Raw genomic sequence first — 24,385 nt, 5'->3', positions numbered from 1 at the left:
AAATTTCTTGATGATAACTATACAGTTTTTTTAATAACACATGCATATTATAGTACTTTCTCTTGTTGTCTTTGTCACTATCTTAATGTTGAGAGGACTTAAATGAGCCATAAATTATTGTAACTAATAATGGACAAGATAATCTAACTAATTTTACAAAAGAATTAATTTAATATATCAATCAAACGAATAATTCAACATCAATCAATTGATGCATAACCACAAGCTAATGACCCCATATTTACTTTGTAGGATCAACATCATAAACCTATATATATATATATATATATATTATATCTCATAGGCATTGCATGTGGTTTGAATTAAATTACATTATCAAATTTAATTAATAGCCATCTAATCTTGGTTCTCAAATGTTTTTTTTTTTTCTTCCCTCACAAAATATGCATGATTCTTTAATTCCAAGCCACTTTAATCCCATTTTTGTAATATATGATTTGTCAATAAATTTATGAAGCTAGATTATTAGTATTTTTTAACACCAATAATTCGACATTAAATAAATCTTGTGCCACTTTGAAGAAAACTGATAGAATTGAAGCGTAACTTTTCAAACACTAATTATAACGGCTCATGTTCATTGAATTCCTTAATTAGTATACACATTTTTTTGTTATATAAAATAATAATAATCCTGCAAATAATTAATATTAGGTTTTTCTTTCGATTAGAATTATAATTATAATAATTAGTTCCTCCCTCACGTTCTTGAACCAAAAATTGTGTTATAATTAGGGTTAGATATGTGCTAGTAAAACCAATAATTCGTTACATTTATAATGTATGAATCTTAAGGTACATTCATATTATATAACAACCCTAGTTAATTAATCACCATGGTTAAATACTTGAAAACCAAATGGATTCATAATAAAGATGAATTAAATCAATAGCTAATAATTAGTACGTAGTGTAGCTATATATGTGTAAGTGCTACTTTTCATTCTTTATATACCTATATATATATATTTGGTAGATTTTAATTTATATGAGATAATAAGACATAGCAACAATGGGTTTTCATATTTATTTTTCCTAAATACAAACATTTCAATTAATAGAATATGTAATACACTATTGGACATGCATGGATAAATTTGAATGTTATTAATCCAGGATCCTCTTTTTCAATTTAATTTGTATCAGAATATATATCTTATAATAGAAACATGAGTTTTTCATGCATGCACAAATAAAAAAGATGACTTGAATGCATGGTTACATATAGACTTTAAGAGAATTAATGATATATTGAATTGATGTATGAAAATGATGAGTGTGGAAAGTTAAATAAAAGGGACTAATTAGGGTTGTGATTTACAGATTATATTGTTTAATAATTTGAATTATTATTTATTTAAGATGGAATTTAATTGGCAGTTGGTCCTCTAATTAATGAAAGCTGCTATGCTCCACCAAAGTAGTTATAGGTTGCCTTCATCATCTTTCTTTATATCTCATTACCTTTCAATTTCAGGCACACCACCCCTTAATCTACTGTTATCCATACATACATACATAATACATACAACATATGTATGTAGATATGTGTGTGTAAATACACACTAACTTTTTCAAATATGTACAACAAAATTATTCATATATATATATATATATTGGAGCATGTACAAAATATATTGTAGCAATACATGAAGCATAAACCAACAATATGAATTATATGTTAACAAAATATAAATACTATGCTAATTATGGCTAAATAACATATATATATATATATATATATATGCATGCATGCATGCATGGGCAATCAAAGTGTGAAATAGAAGAGGGTTTTTTGTGATATTTTAAAGGGTGAAAAAAAAAAAAAAAAAAAAGAAAAGGGTAAGCGAGGACTTTTAGTAGTTGGTCAACGTGGCAAAATGTCAACTCGTACATACGATTTGCATTTATAACTCATCCATCCATATGAATATCATCATATATATATATATATATATTAATGTAAATTAAAGAAGAAGAAGAAGGTGAGGATGAGGACGAGGAGGCGTGTCAAGCTTTGTAATCCAACTTCCAACTACTCTGACTCAGACAGACCTCACTATTACATGCACACACACACATATATATATATCGTATTCATATTATATATATATATATATCGTATTCATATTATATATATATATATATATCGTATTCATATTACTTCCACTCTTCTACGTTTCTTTTCTACTACAATTATTATTATTGTTCTTCTCAATTCATTTATTATTATTGGTCAAGTATTTGAATTGGACCATTTTTCATATATATCTTAACCATATTTATTTCCAAATTCTGTATAAAATATAAACTTAATTTCATTAAAAATAAAATAAAATAATAACAGTAACACTGAATCTGGATCGTTTATTTACATGGGATCTCCCTTTTAGGCCATAGAGTGGCTGCCTCCCTAAATATGGGAACTATTTCATTTACCACTTTCTCAATCAACAATCTTGAAAAGTTGTCTTGTTAACTTTCCAATACTTCCATTATATTTTTTATTTTTTATTTTTGTTCTTTCCCTCTTATAATTCCTAATTGTTGTTGCATGAATCATATTTTGCAGTGGCACTGTTGGGGGCTCAAAGATAGAATCAAGCAATAGGGGGGGCAATGGGCATGCTCTACCTACCCTAAAGGGACCCCCCAATTTTTGATTTGATTTTCCCATACATTTCAATCAATTTTATTTTATTTAATTTCATCATTGTAGGTGTAATAAATAAGTTGACAAAGATGGAAATTAAACACATAGGGACAATTGTCATAGGATCCATCCATCCATACATCAATTCCATGTCCTAATATATAATAGTGTGCACACATAAACTACATCTAAGAAAACTTTACCATCCTATTTATGCCTGTCATCTGTTCAATTTCAATCAATGCAATTAATTCACACAATTAAGAAATTGCTAGAATGAATTGGGCAAAGCAATAACAAGAAAGCAGCAAGTGTATTGATTTAGCAAAGAAGATAGCACAGAAATGGACAAAAGCTGAGACACATGATCAAATTAATTGGGAAAATGACCTCAAACTAAACTTGACAGCAAATATACAAAATAAAATAAAATAAATATGACCACACCAAATATCATCAAGTTACTCAATGAATGAAGCATGCCCTACAGGTTTCTCTGAAATCAAGCTGGCTATGCTCCACACATAAAGAAAAAAAACAGTTAATGAACAACTTTGCCTACGCTACGACACTTCGAAAAAACCTGCAGCATGCTTTGCCAGCACCGGTCTGGTCTGGTCATGCATAACCATATATATATATATATATATACATACACACGTTTATAGACAGGTGTAGTCAAACTGGCATGTTTGCCCGGGGAGCAGGGTCCCAGAGCATATCGGTAGCTTCTCATCTTCGGCGCTACTGTACTAAAATGAGTAAATGATCCACTTGTTGAAAATGAAACAACAAACAAGTCCATGTGCGCAGACGTAACCAAACAAGCACGAATTTATTGGGCTAAAGCAAATACGTATGTTATTACGTAGGATCACCACAAGACGCATTTATCAGTTAGTTAACAAAGGTTATTCGAAGCATGCCAAAACCCGTACCATGGAAACTGGGATTGTTAATAAAGTAAAGGCATACAGATAGAGATCCTCAAAGGGCCTCAAGAAAAATATTCCAATCCATTCAAATTATGGAGAGTTCAAACTATGTTTTTTTCTAAGTAAATGTTAATCCTAAAATTACAGTTTTTTCTTCTTGGTGTCAGGTTGGATGGGATTCTCAGAAAATTGCCACTGCTTAGTGTTAAGATATATAAAAACCAACAAAAACTGAGCGAAACAGAACATCATAATTATAGCTTCAAATAAGAAAGGGTACTTATCAGGAGGGGTAATAGCCATGTAGATCATGTGAAGCAAAATCGAAATGGCGAAAGAGACTGACTTTAAAATCGAGGAAATGGAATCTGTCTCTTTTGTATCATTTCTTCCACCGGGAGCACGGTAGAGAAGGATGAATAGGAGATATAGAGCAGTATATGGTATTACCAGTTTGTCACGCTTTAGGAGAGGGAACATCGAGAGCAAACCATGAAATATCAACCACTGGAAAATAAAGGGTTCTTCCATGGCCAAGAAACTCGCAGGCAGGAGTGGAAGCAGGATGGATTTCTCGTGTACTGGAACAGTTTTCAGTTTAGCCATCAATTACAAGGGATCGAAACACTAAACGTGAAAATGAGGTATCCAAAACATAAAATGCTTCTGGGGTGTACCTTGGTAGGAGAATAGATAGAATGCGGAAGAGCAATTTGCCAATCCATGTAAAAAACCAAGCTTTGTTGGAGACCACACGAGCTGAATCATAGAAGGAAGAGAACTCAAAGCAGTAGCGGCGAGACAAAAAAGCCTCAATGTGTCCGTGGAGAACAATTGCTTCCACTTAATGATGATTGAAGTGGCACACCATAAATTTGCTACATAATCCTCATATAAGCCTCTCTCAAAGGGAGCTAAGCGAGAAAGAACCTGCTCCAAGCATTTCTTTGAAATATCAATCATCAATGCATGTATACAATTGTCCAAGGCAAGTGTTAACAATTCTTCTGACACGAATACGAAATTTTATGTGACATTATCTGTACTAAGATTCAAAGATATAGACATAAGAGGGCCATATGATGTCTCCCTGCAGTCATGGATCCATTAATCCAGACAATAGGAACAGGGGAAAACTACAGGTGGCAAAATTCACATCTGAAGTTCTTCAGATAACAGCATTCCCTACTTCATTTGAGGTTGGGGGAGAACAGGGCAGGGGAAGAAACAGTTCCCATTACGGTCACAGTTATCTATGACGACATCGGGTATTGACACTTTCAGTTTTTTTTGAAGAAATTGCTAAATCAACAGTCCATTATAACACTCCAATTAAAAAATAGTAGTACCCCGTCTCAAATCTTTTGTTATTATTTCTAATTTAGGATGTCCCAAAATTTTTGGAACTTTCCTTTATCTATACCAAATTTTTCCTCTTTTAACTTTCTAAATACAATTAAAAAAATCATTCCAAATAAAAAGTATGGGTAAAACAATAAGAAAAACATTGAAAATTATACTACCTAAAAATCATGCCCAAAGTAAACATAGAAATAGTATTGGGACGGAAGAAATAGTATCATTCTACTTCCCTATGGAGGATTCAACAGTGTGAGTTATAGGGAATCAATAAGTTAATGTTGCAGCTAAAACATTCACATTAATTTAACAACAATAAGAAATATTGTGAGGCCAACTTTCAAAACAATTTTTTTTATAATGGAAGTTCTTGAAAAATCTGTACACTAAAACTTGTGTAGATGTTCTAAGGGTGTAATATGATGAACATCGTAATATGTAAGGCGTAAAGGATAACGTGAAGCCCCCTATCCTCAATTAAGATAAATATTACTTCAGTATTATCTATGTGGGCATGCTGCACATTATATATGCCGAAGCTAATTTGACTACATACATAAAAATATATATATATATACATATAAAAAAATATATATATCACTTGAGTACATGTATTAAAAATCAAATATAGGAAGAGGAACAAGAGTTATAAAATAGCTATTACCTCCAAAAATGCATCAATGGAATAAAGATACGGCCACCAAACAAGAGCAAAGGTCCCCATCACCACAAAACCAAGTTTCAAAATCTCAAACAGTGGATTATGTCGCCTGAGGCACTTGCCCAAAAGAAAGCTAAAAAAGGCAGGTGCATAATATGCACTCATCTGCAAATGAAAGTAAATAAATAAATAAAACATAGGAAAAGTACATAGCGATGCATAAGAAATTTTGGGTCTGACCTCTCTATTTCTAGGGTATAACATTATCATCTTCCATCATTAAACTTGCTTTATTTTATCACATCATTTCACTTCCTATCGTGCCGGATATGGAGCTAAAATCCAGTAGTGCTAGTACCAGGAGCAGCCTATTTTGGGCTGGTGAATGTTTTTATAGCTCAGTGGTTCACTATTGTAATAAGGCCAAGTCCAGTTTACATTGGCATAGGTGTGTACATTTTTTGGTATCAAATATCCAAATAGAGATCATAGATCAACTAGGATCCCAATTAGTTTAAAGAACCACACTAATTATACCTAATTGAATGTCAAGCCAAATTATGAAAGTTATGAACTAAGCTTAACATGAATCTGTTTTCGGCCAAGTTAACTGTGTTTTAACTTTCTAAAACATCTTACAAGAAGACTAGCACATACAATGTCTTGGTTTTAAGTTTCATACTATAAGCTCTAACTATTGAGTCATTGACAAATGCGGCATTAATAGCAAAGCAAATTTCAACTTAGATTTCCGGTTAAAGAATGATTATCTTCAACCATACAAACACTCGAAATGGAAGAAATTTCAAGAGGAACATGAAATCATCAATTGAAAGCACCTGTTTGTGGTTGAGAGCAAGGCAGAACAAAAAGGAGCCAACAAGGTCTTTATTAGATAAAATAGCCGCAACAGCTGCAACTGTTAGGCCCAAACTGATACAATTGTACTGAAACAAAACAATAAAGGCATCAAACAAAATGGAAGGAAATTAAAGATGTAAATGAAACAAAGAAGGCACTAACAATGAGCGACACAAATTGCAAAAATTTAGTGTAGATTTCAAAGAATACCTGAAAATGGCCGTGATCTATCAAAATGAGACATGGATTCAACAAAATCATCACCACGTGCCATGCCATGTAGGTTTTGTCCTTGGCAAGTTTCCCGGAGTAATACACAGTTGCAAAATAAAGCACAGCAGGAAAGAATATCATCACATCAGACATCAAAACCGTCCACCTCATCAACAGCTTCCTACACACACACCAAAAAAGAAAAATGTTCATGGTAAAGGACTGAGAAGCAATTGGGAAAATTCTGGTTCACGTTATGCCAGTCGAAGAGATAAATTGAGTCAAAAGAAGTTCAAATCGAAAACCCAAAACTGAGAAATCCAAAAATCTCAGAGGAACGAACAAGACAGTGTGCATACCCAATGTAGGACTCGTAACCACGAGAAGTGACGAGCGAAACGGAGGGAGGATCGAATAATCTCAACAGAATTCCATGGAAATAACTCTGGTACGCAGTTAAAGGGGGGTAATCGAGGCCCCAATAGGCGAGATCATTGACTGTGGTGTTCCGATACCAGTCCTTGACTGGAAGATTGACCGTAATCTCCATCCAGTGGCGCTGAGCCTCGTAGTCCCCGAACATCGGAGGCGTGCCGGCGCCGGAGTAGGGGTGAAGCGCAACGGCAAGGCGAATCAAAACGGCGAAGAGGCTGATGCAGACAAACCAAGATTTTGTACTCCTTGCGGCGACAAATGACCAGATGTTGGTGGGTGGATCCGTTTCTGACCCGGGCTTGCTGGGGCCGGCGTTGGTCTTCCGGCTCCGGCGATCCATCGTAATTTGCCCTGAGGTTTTCGGACAGCTGAGTAATCCATACATATATATTAATTTATTTATTTATTAAACGATATTTTTCCAGTAGTAGAAAATAGCCAATAGGTACCGGTTCAGATCCGGATTGGATATTAATTTATTTATTTATTAAACTATGACAAGCACGTAGCATTGTATAATATTTAGGATTTATATTAAGTAATTTTTTTGAACTCTACCATATTTACCTTTCATACTGGAACCATTATCATAACATTTGACCTCTTGTGTTATTAATATCAAGACTTGAAGCTAAGTGCACTTTTTAATTCATTAAAAAATTGTAAACCGCCAATAAAAAAATTAATTTATTTTGAATTTTGTGACTGAGATAATAATAATGAATAGTCTAATATAATATTATATTATTATATCAAATTCTGTAATCATTTCAATTATACCCAAAATATTACCATTATCATTTTGATAAAATTTTTCACTCTGATCCTCGAAAAATTAAATTATGTTTAAAAAAATATTTTACAACCGATATTATTCTTATCAAAACTTGCCTTAAACGTTCTTTTTTTCTTTTATAATTTCTACTTGAATATTTTTATCAATTGTTTGATTTTTATTTAATCTCATTTTTAATTCATTCAAAATATTCATATTTTTTATGTGTAATTGAAGAGTATTAGGTTCAGCTGCAGACTTATTTACTTCAAAGTTTTTAAATTAGTAAACATACAAAAAAATTGTAAATACTTAAAAATTACACTCTTATTTTTACATTACATTACAAACTTAAGAGTTTCTGTGGATAAGTAGATTACTTTTTTTGCAAAATATATTTGAGAGTGGCCAAATTTTATTAATGTAATGGATAGCACATATTAATTTAAATGTATTCTGAATCCTCCATGGTTTTTATTAGTAAACACAAAATATGGGTTATTTAAAAATAAATAAATAAAATTACGAACCTCATATTGCAACAATGATTTGAATGAGCAAATTTTTTTAATAATGAATTCGTAATATAACGACTAGTAATATATTCAACAACGAAAAAAAATAAAAAATTTCACACTCACAAATGCAACATTTTAACGTATTAATAAGTTGTTTTCCAAAATTAATCGAAGACAATAATACGAGGGGGATTGATTCCAAGGAAAATGCCATCGTGAAATGGCTGTAGTAAAAAATCACCTGAAAATGATTTGGTACTCAAGAAGGCACTCATCTAAGCCAAACAAATGCACACCAAACACAAAAGCCACTCATCTAACTATCACCATATGAAGATTAATACGCAGACTGACCTTTATAGCAACGGCCGCAGCCACGTGTTGCAATACAGAACTGCATCTGCATCTCCGTCGGTAGACAAGTAAACAAACTAATTATTGGGCAGTTTTTCTACACCTTCAGCACTGGAGGAGCTGGAGGGTGAAGGTATCTTACTGTGATGCTCCAAGTTATCATCCGCATTGCCCGGTGTTCACTTCAGAATCAGAATCAACTGTTGATGCAGTGGGCCTTACTTGTTCATGATCTGCTTCGGTGTTTCCAGGGCCGGGTATGACTGTGCCCTCTTTGCTAGATGGCTCAGCAAGCTCTGCAGGAAATTCGGGAGATTTGGGATCAGGAAAATCTTGTACATTTTCATGGGAAGGTCCGATGTCTTGCAGGAATAAATCCGTGCTTTGTGTGTGTGGAATATCTGATGAAGGTTGATCATCTTCATTGCTGAGTTCCATTTGTGCCTTAATAGAGCTGGCAGAAGCATTCAACTCGTCATCTTCCAGATTCGGAGATTCTTCCATCTGATTGCTGCCATCTGTAACTTGAACCTCCCTTGCAGCTTCACCAAGTTTCAGTTCTTCTGTATAGAGATTTTCCTCTTTGCTCGGAGAGGGCAAAACAGATGCATGGAAACCACTGTCTCTAGTATTAGTATCCGACATGGAGGCAGGTGCCTCTGGATCTAGAGCTGGAGCTGGAGCTGTTTCGTTTCCTGAGGCTGGAAAAGACTGGAAAGTATCCCAATCATCTTCCTCGTCCTCGTCCTCTTCCTCATCTATACCGCTGTCATTAGATGCCTTGGGAGATTCCAATGGGGGGGATTTCTTCTCCTCGTTTTGTGCTGACTGTGATGGTAACTTTATCACCAAGGGCGGCCCAGCGGAAATGGGCTTTGGATTCTTATCTTGAATCACAGAAGCACGGATAATGTCCTGAAAACATATAGTGGAATAAGGAGTCACAACTTATTTCACAGTTTCTAAAATGACTTTCCTACACAGAACCCATAAACACCACCAAAATGTTTACTACCATCAATGGCATAAAAACGAGAGGAGAAAGTCTTCAAGTTGATGCTTAACACAATTGGGCACTGTTGTTATCACATAAAGCCAACAATAACAAAAACAGTAGTATACTGTAAAGGATGGCAGCAACTTCACAAAAAAGAGGTCATTTTACTATCGCAATGATTATTTGAAAGATAAGGTTCTACTGCTTCTATCAACCTTGAAGCAAGAAGTTGAACTTTTTTCATTTTTTGACTTTTTTCTGAAGCAACACTTGCATCCCCCACTGTAACACACCCAAAATTCGAGTAAAAAATCCCAGGAGTGAGATCTTATCTGATAAACCACTTGGTGATGGCAGAACATGCATCTCTGGTATATTTAAAAGATTGTCAAATCTCAACTGCTAGGGGCAAAAAGCTAACCTGAAGCTTCTGTCTTTGCGCAGCAGGCATTGCTAATAGAATATCCCTGAAGTGAGCCGCAGCACTAGGAATTTGAGCAAGTTGTGAAACAAAATTTATGGATATGTTTCGCAAATCATTAGCTTCCTGCAATAAGTGTCGGTGATTAGCAGTGCATTTAAATACACATAATGTAAGTCAAAGGCTATAGTGTGTAGACATTACTTGAGAAAGAAAACCGTCAGATGTTGATAAAATCATGAGAATGGCTTCCAAAAACAGATGTATTGAACACTTCTGGTATTCACTGCCTTTCAAAAAAGTTTGCAGAAGCATCAAGATCTTAAGACATTCACCAGCAACAGCAACTGCTTCACGAGTAATTGGGTTCTGAAATCAACATCAGAATGTGAGGCATTTCCAAATGTAATCTCAGTGAGTCTGTTTGTTTTTCTAATATTTTTAGTATTACCTCTAATATTTTCTCCAGTATGATGAACAAATCTTCAATGAGCTCCCCAACAAAAAATATTAAGAAATCATTACACTCTGCAGCAAGCCCTTTTTGTAGCTTGACTTTAATAACTTGCAAGCCAACAGCTTGAATCTGCACACAACTTCTTGCTATTAATTTCAAGTGAACACTTAAACATGAAATATCTACAATCTAGTAACCTGCATGTTAGAATCACTGAGAATGTTGCGGATACTCTGAATGCCAAGATGAAGCAGTCTGGATAGGATAGGATTGTGCTCTTTGCATTCATAAGGCATTGTAAAATCAAAAGCTAAAGCTGTATATGAGAAGAGTTGCTCAACAGAGCAGGCCAACTTCAGGAGAAGCATCTTGTGCATGTCGGTTCGCTTATTTTCCAGCAGATGAATTTCTCGAACACAGTCACTAGTCAGAGTAGCTGTTGCATGGAGACTGGATCTTGTTACTGATACCAATTGCGCAGTGCCATCAGCCACAAACTCAGAGTTTCCTGTAATAAGGAAACCATCAGCACGAGTTGCATGCTTCTTTATTCAATATAACATTTCAGGAACCCAACAGCATCTACAGTTTTACTCATCAACTGAGTGCTTTAAACTATTTACATCAGCAACATGTGTTCCGCTTGCAAAGTACATGTAAATGAAACTATCATCATCATCATCATCATCATCATTACTATGCCTTTCCCAAGTGTCATTAAGAATCACAATCACAACTAGATTCCTCTTCACCCATTCATACAAATGAACAACCTTCTACTTTGTTATGTTGACTAAGTTGCATTCAGTTGAAACAAATTGATATTGAAGAGGGTTCAATTACAGGTATTGTGCTCATTGTAAATTCATTTGAACAAAAAGACTTACATTAATATGTTATTGCATCTTTAATTAAATTCCTTCTCATTCGAGTTAATATTACTAAATGTCGCATACTGATAATCTTTACAAATTGCTAACAGCAAGACTAATATGAATGTCTCTAGGCCGTCATTCACTATATGTAACCAGATTTCATGCAACTTAGTTGAGGCTTGCATAAAATCCTAGAATTATGAAGTGGATTTTGTAATCATTAAGAAGAAAGGTTTAAGAGCATTTAGCACAAATTAGGCACAGAGAAAATTTTAGAGCACTAATAAAACCAGGACAAGCTTCATGACTAGACTGAAGCCTAACAAAGTCAACAAATTAACCACATAAAAACTGCTTAAACAAGTTGAAAAACAAGGACTTTAAGCCTTCTCATGAAACTAATATTATTCTCTACTTACCAAGTCTCTTTAACGAGGAAGCAATAGACTGGACAAAATCACTAATTCTTGAGAGGGTAATCTCATTTGATGCTTCTCCAATGAACTTGTAACCAAGCAAGAGAAACGGTAGGAACAAATCCAGCTGCATCAGCATCAACAATAAATTGGCTCACAAATTAGAGGCAGAATTTTAAGCACAAAGGTCACTTTAGAAAATTGGTTCTTCTCAAGCTTGTGCAACTGAAATCACTCATAGGCTAAATAAAGTTCTACTCATCCACCAATCATCATTAGGAATGGAATTATATACCTGCGCTTCTAGCCGTTCCAATAGTGTTGAAGAAGCAATAAGAGCAACAGAAAGAGTTTTTTCCCATTTGGAAGGGTATTGAGAGTTCAAATTGCCACTGCAAATAAGGTAACATGAGTTGATTTCAGCCATTAGTTCTTCCTGAACTAGGAAAACAATAACAGATACAAATACCTACCTTAACAAGACTATGAAAAGTGATGTCAAGCATAGTTCTCCAGTCACATATGCAAAATTCTCCACAAGGAGGAAGTCTTTAGGACAATTCTGAACAACCTGCAAATGCCAGCCAAGAAATCACAGATAAAACCATAAGACCGCTAGAAAATCTTTAGAATGAAATGCAAGAACTGTTTAGGCATTTATGTCTGCCTATTAAACTCAAGGATTAGTCCATCTATTCCAGAATTGAGACTGCTTTACACAATCAAGTAATCAATTGAACTAACTGTTCAAATATTTTCACAGTTTTATATGCAAGCTAGTTGAGATTCATTTTTTGGCAAAAGGAAGATAATTACCTGTGACAGAAAATAGACAGCAAGAGAATCCCAAGAATCATCCCCAAAAATCAAATACGAAAAAACCTGCATCCATGGCCATATCAAAAGAGTGATATAGTTGATATGGTATTGCAACCAGTCAAGATGGCAGTTTATGGAGATTTCACAGAGATGCAACTAATAGGTTCTTCTATAATACAAAACAACCCATGAGTATTAATGTCTTCAGTGAAGAAACTCAGCAAAACTAAAACAATGCATGAGTGATGTCTTAAGTGAATTATATAAGACTATTTTTTACCCTTGTAGTTGTTAACAATGATAAATATCAGGTTATTCATACATGAAAATATAATTACCAAGTGGATACATAAGAAAGAAAGCACTGCATTAAACATCTATCACTATCTAGTGACCTAACACATCAGGAATATCTATGTATTTAACAATATTTTGCACCAGGGACTTCATTAAACTGTTCTCTTGATCTGTTGGGGGCAAACAGGTAGCAGCTGCTACAAGGCAAACTTCAGTCACATTGCCACAGGGTTATCACTATCTAGTAACCTAACACATCAGGAATATCTATGTATTTAACAATGTTCTGCACCAGGGATTTCATCTAACTGTTCTGTTGATCTGGGGCAAAGAGGTAGAAGCTGCTACAAGGCAAACTTCAGTCACATTGCCACAGGGTTATCACACATTTCACTTGCTGATACTAAGCAAGAATATTTGTATTATACTAAAGGATTGAATTTTCATTAAATAAAATAATTAAAATAGAAACATTTCTCTTTATAAAACACAATTACAATAGTAAATGAAACACAATCAAAATTTAAACCTTTCATAATTCTAGATGATATTTAGCAAAATTCCACAACTTAAACCTGCACAAAATTTGATGAATTAAAACAAGAACAAACACACAAACACAGTGATTAAACCATGTAGCAACCCAATAACAAGAAGATATATCCAGAACTTGATAAGAACCTCCAAGATGCCAATATTGATATTGAAATTGCTAACATCAATGTTCCTTATTTTTATTACTTTTTTTTTATTCACATTTTTACCTACAGAATTAAGGTAAATTTAAGAGAGGGGCAATATACTGAAGATATATTAAAAATTCTAATTTTGCATGAATGAAAATCTCAATTTCTGTACTAGATTACAAAAAGGTAAGTTTCACAAAGTCAATGTCTGATCACTGTGCACTCAGATTAATCAGAATGTCATACATAGAAAAATATCAATTCATACAAGTAGATGCACCCAACACACTAGAACCATGCATACTCCCCTTAACCTGTTTGTAAGCTTAAAGACATGAAGACAATAAATATCTAAAAGCTATAATAGATTGTTAAAATAGTCTGGATGTTCACATTATAAAATTTACATTCAGGTGGCATTGAAAATTACTCAAAGGTACCATTTGTGGATGTGAAGCAAGAGAAGCTCTCACTAATAAAAAAATACAGTTGATGTAAATAATAACTATAAATGCATAAGTACCTGTAGTAACTCTTTGCAAGAATCCAAAGTGAGGAATCCAGAATTGAAGAATCTTTCAGTAGACAGACATTGAAACACAGGAATGAATATATTATTCAACTTTGAAGATATAGAAATAGAATCATCCTCTGAGATATCATTGCCAAACTTGGATTTTATCCAATGGGCAGAAACCATATGCGCTCTTTGGTTAGGAACTTCTTTCTGAAACAGGACTAGAAGCAGAAAGCCCCAGAGAAACTGAAAATCGTCTAATTTCAGTTCCACCATGCTGTATCCGGAAGATGGGATGTTGTTTGATCTTTCTGTTGTAGAATATTCACTCCTATAAGAATTTGCAGGAACTGCATCCAAGGCCAGTGCTTGAAGAATCACAGGCCAAGCTTCTTCAAGGCATGGTTGCAACTGAACTGACACAGCAGATGATTGAATTCCATCGAGAAACGGTTTCCACTGAGTGAAGGAAGCAGGGTAAGTTTAGTAAAGGTTAGAATCTTCATGCTGAGAATCCAATTCGCCAAATATTTGGAGAATTTAAAAACAGACCTTTAAAAAGGAAAATTATAAAGAAAAATAAAAATATCCAAACTCACATTTTCCGGATGCACGTGGAAGTGAATATAGCAATAGTCCTTTAAAAAGGAAAGCCAATACACCCCAAGAATGCTTGAACTATTTGCGAACAAGGGCAGAAGAGCTAGATACTCATCTGGAATATTATCACCCTGCTCCTTTATGAATGCAAACATGTAACATTTGAGAGATGCGTGGACTGTGAGAAGCCGCACTTTGATCTGAAACCACAGAAAGAGAAACAGAAGATCAAACAAGCATGATAATGACTCCCAGGCTTTATCACTTACTTTCATTAGAAAAACCAATTAATGTTGAGTAAAAAACCAATATTAACTTATCTGTATCTGTGATGGAGCTACATACAAAAATAAATAAATAACCTTGCATGAGACCCATTCAGCATAGGATGGATAATAGAGGTCATTGAAATCATCCAGTGGACGTGAAATCAATGAAAATATTCTCTTCACTGCAGCTTGATCACGACTAATTATCCCACTTGTCAGCATCTGAAATTCCAGTCTATGTCAAACCATCTCAATTTGCCAACACAACAAATAAACAATCACTAACTTAAACCTGCATTATACCTTAGTGGCTAGCTGCAGACCTGCTTCCAGTAAAATTGGGCCTGATAGTGAGTCCAATGCACTTCGAACAGCAGACATCAATTGTGCCTGGTTATTCAAACAACCAAATAAGTTCCAGAAAAACATGCAAACAACAATGTGAACTTAATAGACTACCTGGAGAGCCCATTAAGAAATCAATAAATAATGCCAAAAAAAAGGGGGGGGTAGCCCAGCAGGAATAGAGAGTATATGGCACAAAACCTGATACTGTTCCAGAAGAAGGTGATCAGGAAGCTCAGGATCCGAAATTGCTGCAAACTAAGAAAACAAGAACATGAATGAGACACAGTTTCCGATGGAACATTTAACAATTGATGGAACACAGTTTTCAATGGAACATTTGTGCATAACTTTCAACTATTTTGAGAAGCAACAGTATTAACCATCTCCAAGAACTCATCCAGACAATACAATCTCAAAAGGTACTCAGGGCCCATTTGGCATGGTTTAAAAAATAACTAGAAGTTAAAAGCAAAAGGAATTTGATTTTATACTTAGATAAACTTTTATAAATGCAGCTTTTTGAAAAAAAAACATATATATTTGAAAGCAATAAAGTTGAAAGTACTTTTAAACTATCATGATTACTCAAAATGTAATTAATGTATATGTATTTTTCTATTAAATTTTTCTATTTTTCTATTTTTTTGTAATTTTATTAATTATATTAAAAAATTTTAATTATCTAGTATAATTAAAAATACTCTCATTTCCACATAATTTGTCCACTTCTATTTTGATCCGTCTCACATAATGTCGTTTTACTTTTTTGGAAATATAATTAAACATTTTAATCATATTTTTAAAATTCATAATATTTTTACTGGTATTAAACTATTTAGTTATCTTAGTCTTAATTTATAATTATTTTTATTATATTATAATAATTTTTACTAATACATTTACTTACTAATTATATAATCCTTAAAATCCCGTGCCCCCAGCTAAAGTGGACAAATTAGCTGTGACGGATGAAGTATATTTTAAATTTGTAACTTATATTTGAACTTCTCATTTAAGTATAATATATAAATTAAAAACAGAATTACAATTTAACTATAAATCAATTGTTACTCCATAATTTATTTTAAAGTTTTATAAAATATAATTTAATAATTTTAATTTGTCTAATATAATTAAAAATCTATATTTTTTAAATTTAATAGCTCAAATATAGATTTAAATTTTAAGTATAACATATAAATTAACAATAAAAATATAATTATATATTAAATCTTAATTTAAACATAATATATAAATTAATTTTTTTTTTATACTGTACTATTATTATTAAGAAGAAAATAGTAATTTGAATTTAAAAACTTCTTCTTTTTTTTTTTTTTTTTGTGGGAAGCATCCCTAAGTTGCTTCTGAAAAAAGCACTTTTAAAAAAGCCGAAAACCTATGCTTTTGATCAAAAGTATTACAAACAAGAATAAATATTTTTTATAAAAACATAAAAGCCAAAAACATTTTGTAGAAGCCCATCCAGACGGACCTCAATATAGCAAATTACTCCATAGTTAAGAGTTCATAGAAAGCACTACGGGGGTGTTACTATGCTTTTATAGGATATGATTCTATAATAAATGTTGGGTAATTATATAACACCCCTTGTATTTTTTAAAAATGCACAAAACACCTTGTGTTTTATTTATTGCGTGAAACCCACTTGTGTTAATGTAAAATATGCACGAAACAGTCTCCTTGTCAAACTGATGTTTTGTTCTAAATAAAAACATAGATTATGCAAGTTTTTATATAATAAAAAAAGTAAAATATCTTAAATAATTTTTTTAATAAAATAAATAAATAAATAATTGATTAATCCTTTCATTTTTTAGAGATAAATTTTTATCTAATTTTTACAAAAATTATAAATTAAATGATTGATCAATTATTTATTTATTTATTCTATTCAAAAAAATTATTTAAAATATTTTACATTTTTATTTGTATAAAACTTGCATAATTTAGATATTTATTTAGAACCAAACATCAGTTTTGAACAATAAGGGTGTTTCATGCAAACTTTATATTAACACAAGGGGGTTTCACGAAATAAATAAAACATAGAGTGTTTTGTACATTTTTACTATAACACAAAAGGGTGTTATATAATTTACCCATAAATGTTTATTAATTAACAAACAAATATTATATAATCCTATCCAGCATAGTAAACAAGCCCTATATCTATAATGTGCACAACCGTGCAAGAATATTCCACCTTGTTCAGATTATTTCCTAATTTTATCATAAATCTGGACAGTCAAACTAAGAACATGAATCACACATACAATTTAAGAAATTCATCAATCAGTCAATGGCATATCAAACAGATAATTGCAACAATATCATTATTGGATCTAAAGTCATGGAAAAACATGAAAGTCACAAAAGTGCTGAAGTGTTGCGAAAATACCTTGTCCATAATTGTACATAGAAGTGAGACACCAATTGGTCGCATTTTCTCAAACTGAATGGTACTTATCTACGAGACATTCAGCAGAAATATCAACAATGAAAATCAATATCTGTTAAACTAATATGACTAAAATCAAGACAGGTTCATATTCAGCACCTGATAAGCAAGAGAAATGAGCTCTTGCAATTGAAGCACCAACCAGTCTCCAGATAATGGCCCCTTAGAAGGTTGTCTTCTTGCCAGAGAGAGGTCAAAATGAGCAGGATTTTCTCCAACAGCCTCAGGAAGATGGTTCAAGCACCTAATTTGAACACCAACCACAATCATCATTGAGTACTATATGACAATCTGTCTACAACTAGAAATTGGAGTAGAAATATTTTTAGTTATGGAGAACATGGTTTGGTTAAGAATAAAGTGAAAGCCAAACAACTTCGGAATTTATTATTTTCCAAAATTATGATGCTTCCAATGGCATATATCCATGCCAAGTTGCAACAAGCTGTAGTATTGCAAAGTGATGTAGGGGAGCTTTTCAATAGAAAGATGTAGTTTGTTGTTAAAGTTCAATTTCCTGGTAGGTGTAAAACCAAGAATCCATCCAAAGGAAGTCATTGAGTCACATTAAACCACTATTTTGTAGAGTCGGCCATGCTCAATATGTAAAACTGAATCAAGAGTGTGCCCAATAGCTAGAACTATGCCACATTAAAATCCTTAATGCTATTATTTTTGGTTCTATTGCCAGATGATTGGACTAGATTCTATCATATGCATTAGAACTGAGCAATGCAGAATCGTTTTATTTTTTATTGTGGAAAAGGAAAATTAAGCTTATAGTAACTTACATTCTTTGCACAGACTTCAGAGGACAGAAAACCACATTATTTTATTCACACTGATAATTAAAAGGACGGTTATAATTACTGTTGTTCAATCAACAAAGAGCGGAAAGCTCTACTGAACATATAATTTATTTACAATTTTAAAGTACACCATAATTTGAACAAGATGTCAGGGAAGAGATCACATTCATGCACAGAGGATAAGAATTAAATCACTTATCGGAAGAAAGATCACTGACCACTGGTACAGCAACTCAAAGAAAACACAAATAAGATGAAATGCATTGACTGCATGGCAGACAGAGTGCAGTAACGTACTCAGAAGCAAAGACTCTTGTGCGATATCGGAGGTGCTTATCTCTTGAAAAGTTTGAAGTGGAGCTCGAAACCATGTTTTCATCATCTTCCCCAAAATTCAATCTTTTTTCACCATCCAGACCAACTGAAGAATTATTTGCCTTGTTTCCTTTTGATGATGTCGAAAGAATCTACATGGATTTCATAAAAAATAAGTGTCATAATACACAACAGTTTCAGATAATGCAATCTATCCGATACAAATTCTCTGTGCACCCACTTCTTATCTTTTGTATGTGTGACAAATGGAAACTGTGTTGAGTGCAAATTTAACATCAATACTTGGTGGAATCATGATGATGTATGGGATGATAGAAGTAATTTTTACTTTTGACATGTATATGTTTACATATGGAGTCTACATATGTGCGAGATAATAGAAGTAAAGATATGTTTTCAGCATGTGGATATGTTTAAGTAATGAAATATGCGCTGGGGCACTTACGAATTTCACTTAAGAATGGATAATAACTGAGTGATCAAATGTTGAGAATGCGTACAGAGATTGATTACTATTATGAGTTTATCTTACATGTGTTCTAGAGAAGTATTTAACATCATTTATTCAAATTCAGTGAAAGTTACTGAAAGCAAAGGCAAAAAATTTAATGACATGATTGAGGCACTGCATCTCCATAAATTAATCTAACCCAAAAAATTTACCATGTTGTGGCATATTGACAACCAACGCGACGGACGTGACGGGCATGATGCATAAAGTAATCTCATAATCGTTGATTGTGCCAGATTGCCAATGCTGAGGAAGAAAAAAAGTTAGGTCATGGCAAATGCAAAGCACCACATGTCAAACAGAAGCAAGATCATAAATTTTTAAAGGTATCTTTCAGCAAAACTGAAATTCAATACCCCTTAAAGAAAAATAAGCCTTGACATTAACGAATATAATATCATAAGGCAGTGTTTATTCACCTTTCAAGAGACATCAAATGAAAATGAACAAGTAATCCGAAATTTCACCTATCTTGCAGTATTTTGCACTACCTTCGTCATTTAATCACCTGGCATGGGGCCGCATTCAGGTAAAAAGAAGAAGGCTTCAACAAGTCCAGACATGGGACTTGATTTTGGATCAAGTTTGATCATTAGTTTTATTTCTTTGCTTTTGCAATGTCCCTAACTTAAGTAATAATTATCACATCAGTTTCTACAGATGCCTCCGGCAAGGCAACTCTCACTGTTAATACATCAACAGATGCCCAAGTTCAATCACTCGCATGAATGACAACTCATAGTTATCAAAACAGCGCTGAATTATCCATCCAAATTAAAACAAAGATCTTATAACATCAAAAAAACAAGAGAATGAGCAGAGTTGCACTCATGTAAATTACTAGGAATTGTGAGGATTTCATCAAGTAATATCATTCATATGCAAATATGGAAAGAACAAATGAGTTAAATTAACTAAACCTGCATACATTTTCAATAGAACTATAAATAATTTTATACAAAAACGTGATTAGACAAATAAGAGAAAAACCACAATAGTTTTGTTCCATCCAAAATTGCCAGATATGAAAATGTATAGCAGAGATAGGGAAAAACTCACTCTCTATCAGTTTCCTCATCCAACATGTGGAAGAAAGTTTCTTCTATTTGCTCATCGATAATTGAATCCTGTAATATATTCAAATTCACATGTTGTAATTGATTGCATATACATTACTATAAGATTTTCCATAAAATCAAAATATCGCAGTAGGACAAACAGTCCTTATTTCTTTCTCCGCAAGATCTCTCGCGTTTCGGCGCGCGAGCTCTTGTTTTGCAGCTAGATTAAAAAAGTATGCTACACTTATTTCATCTTTGAAGACATATGAGCTGCAATTTATATTTAGATATGCTTCCCATGTATGGCCTACATTTATCACTAATTATTATTATTATTATTATTATTTAATCTTCTGACAATGCACATAGTATATTCAAACACAATGAAGAAGATTGAGAACTTCCCAACTTCTGTGGCAGACTAGCGGTCTAGATATTGTATCGGAAAATGGGCTAACCACTTACTGGATCCTTTTCTATAAGGTGTCGCAAAGTAGACAGGGCTAGATGTCTCAGTGCTGGCTGACACAATATAAATGAATCTGTTAGTGAAACAATAAAAGGTTTATCTGAAAGCTATTCCCTAAAAAGATTTAAAAGCATACCTGTCTTGAGGATAGAGTCGGGAGAAGAGTTAGAACATGAGAATGCACAGAAACTGCCTGTGGTGCAAACAGCACAAGCTGTTGTGTAAAGCGCACACTCCTATCAAGATGATAAAGAAAAGGTAACACCACAAAAAGAAAAATATATTCAATGCAGCAGATAAAAATGAACGCAAATCACAAGGGCAACAATAACAACCCAGTTACCAGGTGTACATGTTGGGTTATGATGTCCTTACAAATAGGAAAATAAAAGTGAAAATATATCAGTTCTACATACTCAAGAAGTGTTGCTGTTTCCTGGCTAGAGCTGACTTCTGCAATGGCAGACTAAGAACAAAGAAATCAATTAAGTAGTGTCCAAAAATCTTAGAAACAAACAAGAATGCCAAATGAATAACACCTACCAATATAATCACAGATTATATTCAGTTGCATTAAAAATGAAAATAACACAACTAGTGAAAAAATAAGATTTACAGAGCAACACACGTCCGACATGTCTTCATTAATTACAACATCAATCATATGTAGACTTTTCTACACGTAAGATCACGAAAGACATGTTTGTTTAACCATGTTTGCAATAAGGATATTCCAGCCTGAACACTGAAGACAGTCCAAATACGGCCATCCTATAACCGCTGAAGTAGTAAACTTTGGAGAAGAGGTAAGCCCTAGTCAACATTATTCGGCTCAACAAGCCTTTCAGTATTTTTTATCATGTGCCTCGTTTCTCCGCAATGGCTGGCTTATTATCTCAGGGCATCTTGGTTTGCTACCTATGTCTCTTATCTTATTGCTATAATATATAACTCTTTTAATTCTAAAACACATTATTGAGGTAGTGCTACCTATCTCTAATTTTGACATAAATAGAGGAGAGATTTGTGACTGTCGATACCTGGAACTATATGAAATGGAAACTGTAAGAGAGACATGTAAGCAGACAATACACAAAGTTTCAAGATGCATGAAAAAATCAATACAAACCTTGCAGCGTGAGAAAAAATTGCTCCCAGGGGCAAGTTCAGGACCAATGACAGCAACAATGGCGTTAATAAGACGTCCCACTGCCTGCTGCAGATCAACCCAACCACTTTCCTCTGAAATGATAATCTCCATCACAAGGCCCAGAGTTGCCTGAAAAACAATCAAGATGAAAATCAGATGCAATAAACATTTCAAAATTGGTGCAACATCCTAGAGATGGCTGAATACTCATTCTGATTCATAATAGTTAAGTGAACATTTTTCAGCTGACACAGTACACAGTACAAACACACTGACCTCTGCGCAACGTACAAAAAAATAACTCATTATTCTGATTAAGAGATTACATTTACTTTAAAAATTCCAAAAAAACCTATCAATTACAAAACCTTTCAATATTGTTGAATATCCTAGAGATAACCAGGGTTTACAATTTCATATAGGGAGAAAAAACGCATACACACTTTCTCCTAGTTTTTTTTCTCCATCCCACTCTCCAATGAATTTTTTTCACAACAATCACAAGTATCTTTAGCAGAAATATATGAAATTGAGACCTCACATCTTATCAATATATCTATCTACAAACCAATTACCAAGTAATGCTGCAAATCCGTTCTTCAAATAAATGAATTATATATATAGATATATATATATTCGTATTCTATATGCTGGCTGCATATCCACATGAAATCCCCAACTTTCACTACATTTAAAGCTTCTCTACAGAAGATATTTATGTTCTATTCCAAATAATCTAAATATGCATGACAACATTAAAATGAAAAACACTGGCATTGTTGGAGCTACTAAAAACCACAAATAACATAGAAATGATTAGACCCCCTAGATGAGGTAGGTAGCTAGTTATTATTAGAGATATGCTAATGTTGTAACAACGAAAAAGGTCCATTGTCAAACCTCCACTACCATACATTCGTGGAGTATTATTCCACATGCAAAACATATAAGATGACCACAATGTGCATGTGATGGTGTGTTGGAGCAACTAAAAAATAAATAAATATAAATACGATGTATCTCTCTGATAGTATGAGCTTGTAAGGGAGGCAATCCAATTATTGCAACATAAATCATTGGAAACACTTCCGCAATTTTCGACTACTTTTGGGCTCTTGAATTAGCAAGTATGAAGTGTCCGTAATAAAGAGAAGGATCAAGGAGAGCATGAGGTTAAAATTAAAAAGGAAGATGAGTCCTGGCCGTTGCTTGTATATCAACGACAGGGACAGGTCTAGGCCTACCATTTGTGGGTTTAGATGTCCATTAGTATGTTTGCTAGTCTTAGGTGGATTTATCGTTTGTTATGTCTTGGGTTATATTTTGGGTTAGCTTTGTCCCTCGTTTAATGGATGGGCTTATTTATTTCTAGTAAGTACGGTTTAGTAGTAGTATTTAATCAATAGTAGCTAGGGTTTGAGACTTCATACTTGATCTTGGAAACATAGTAGCTTGAAGGCTTTTGGACAAACAGTTGATTCAGTTTTATCATTCCTTAGGCAAACGGTTGATATCGTTTGATTGTTCCTATCCATTCATCTTGTTTCTATCAGTCAGTAAAATTAATCATTGGTATAAAATTAAAAATATATACAAGTGAACTATACTCAAAAGCCAAGTGCTGCAAGTGCATGCATACCTGAACCTGGGACGTGTAAGACAAACCTGCTGCTTCAATGGTCAAAAGAAGTCCATGCAAGGACCAAATTTGTAAACTTGATATTGAGCTTTTAGCAAGTGATGAGACAACACTAACAGTAGTAGGTACTAAACTTGACAGAGCCATTCCTCCTGCACTGCAAACAATTAACTCTTAGAACAGAATAAAGGTGCCTACACATATCCTCATGCATTGAAAATAAACTGTTGTAGAATTCAACATGAAGTAGTAAATGCTCAATAATCAATTATGATTTTCCAAGGTAAATTGTCTGATTATGATTTTGATTATTAAGACTTTATTAGTTGAGCACTATACAACAGTATTTTCTATCATTCTGGCATACAAACCATTTCCATGTGTTGTTAGGAAGTAAATAATGAAACCAAGGTCAAATAGCATTATAGCACTGCGTAACAG

The 24,385-nt window shown here is 33.5% G+C and overlaps 2 protein-coding genes across 5 annotated transcripts in view; both read right to left on the bottom strand.

Annotated features, from left to right (window-relative positions):
* Window positions 1-3,609: 3,609 nt before the first annotated feature.
* Window positions 3,610-7,522, bottom strand: LOC127248902 (probable dolichyl pyrophosphate Man9GlcNAc2 alpha-1,3-glucosyltransferase). 2 transcript variants are annotated; one of them, XM_051271457.1, is made up of 6 exons: window positions 7,063-7,522; window positions 6,701-6,884; window positions 6,469-6,576; window positions 5,633-5,794; window positions 4,287-4,554; window positions 3,610-4,190 (listed from the first exon to the last, which is right to left on the bottom strand). In XM_051271457.1, exons 1-6 carry the CDS (start codon window positions 7,476-7,478, stop codon window positions 3,751-3,753), a joined length of 1,578 nt encoding a protein of 525 aa, XP_051127414.1. In that variant the 5' UTR covers window positions 7,479-7,522; the 3' UTR covers window positions 3,610-3,750. The 2 variants fall into 2 exon arrangements, with proteins under 2 accessions (XP_051127414.1, XP_051127415.1); XM_051271458.1 differs by having other exon boundaries at window positions 4,287-4,539.
* A 1,004-nt stretch (window positions 7,523-8,526) lies between these two features.
* The window catches only part of LOC127248461 (protein SWEETIE), a 28,142-nt gene continuing 12,283 nt past the window's right edge, over window positions 8,527-24,385 (bottom strand). For 2 of the 3 annotated variants that reach the window (XM_051270802.1, XM_051270804.1), the window contains 24 exons: window positions 23,945-24,101; window positions 22,285-22,434; window positions 21,572-21,621; window positions 21,292-21,391; window positions 21,152-21,208; window positions 20,685-20,752; window positions 19,778-19,871; window positions 19,076-19,245; window positions 18,069-18,213; window positions 17,910-17,978; window positions 15,686-15,742; window positions 15,443-15,529; window positions 15,233-15,361; window positions 14,870-15,070; window positions 14,277-14,729; window positions 12,768-12,833; window positions 12,425-12,522; window positions 12,247-12,343; window positions 11,955-12,078; window positions 10,858-11,168; window positions 10,655-10,789; window positions 10,408-10,572; window positions 10,204-10,329; window positions 8,527-9,700 (listed from right to left, as the gene is read on the bottom strand). In XM_051270802.1, coding sequence (XP_051126759.1) covers window positions 8,945-9,700; window positions 10,204-10,329; window positions 10,408-10,572; window positions 10,655-10,789; window positions 10,858-11,168; window positions 11,955-12,078; window positions 12,247-12,343; window positions 12,425-12,522; window positions 12,768-12,833; window positions 14,277-14,729; window positions 14,870-15,070; window positions 15,233-15,361; window positions 15,443-15,529; window positions 15,686-15,742; window positions 17,910-17,978; window positions 18,069-18,213; window positions 19,076-19,245; window positions 19,778-19,871; window positions 20,685-20,752; window positions 21,152-21,208; window positions 21,292-21,391; window positions 21,572-21,621; window positions 22,285-22,434; window positions 23,945-24,101 — 3,865 coding nt within the window. In that variant the 3' untranslated portion in view covers window positions 8,527-8,944. The remainder of the gene's footprint in view (window positions 9,701-10,203; window positions 10,330-10,407; window positions 10,573-10,654; window positions 10,790-10,857; window positions 11,169-11,954; window positions 12,079-12,246; window positions 12,344-12,424; window positions 12,523-12,767; window positions 12,834-14,276; window positions 14,730-14,869; window positions 15,071-15,232; window positions 15,362-15,442; window positions 15,530-15,685; window positions 15,743-17,909; window positions 17,979-18,068; window positions 18,214-19,075; window positions 19,246-19,777; window positions 19,872-20,684; window positions 20,753-21,151; window positions 21,209-21,291; window positions 21,392-21,571; window positions 21,622-22,284; window positions 22,435-23,944; window positions 24,102-24,385) is intronic. The other variant, XM_051270803.1, reaches the window with a different exon arrangement.

The sequence above is a fragment of the Andrographis paniculata genome, unplaced genomic scaffold (genome assembly GCF_009805555.1).
Source record: "Andrographis paniculata isolate CXL003 unplaced genomic scaffold, ASM980555v1 Contig34END, whole genome shotgun sequence".
Classification (NCBI taxonomy): domain Eukaryota; kingdom Viridiplantae; phylum Streptophyta; class Magnoliopsida; order Lamiales; family Acanthaceae; genus Andrographis; species Andrographis paniculata.
This window is presented reverse-complemented; position numbering and strand designations above follow the sequence as displayed.

Excerpts from the sequence above, each read along its gene's own strand:
- LOC127248902 (XM_051271457.1), bottom strand. The coding sequence starts at position 7,478 with ATGGATCGCCGGAGCCGGAAGACCAACGCCGGCCCCAGCAAGCCCGGG. Across the intron at positions 5,795-6,468 it reads TTGCTCTCAACCACAAACAG|ATGAGTGCATATTATGCACC; the intron begins GTGCTTTCAATT and ends TTTCATTTGCAG. Across the intron at positions 4,555-5,632 it reads CCATTGATGCATTTTTGGAG|AAATGCTTGGAGCAGGTTCT; the intron begins GTAATAGCTATT and ends GATATTTCAAAG.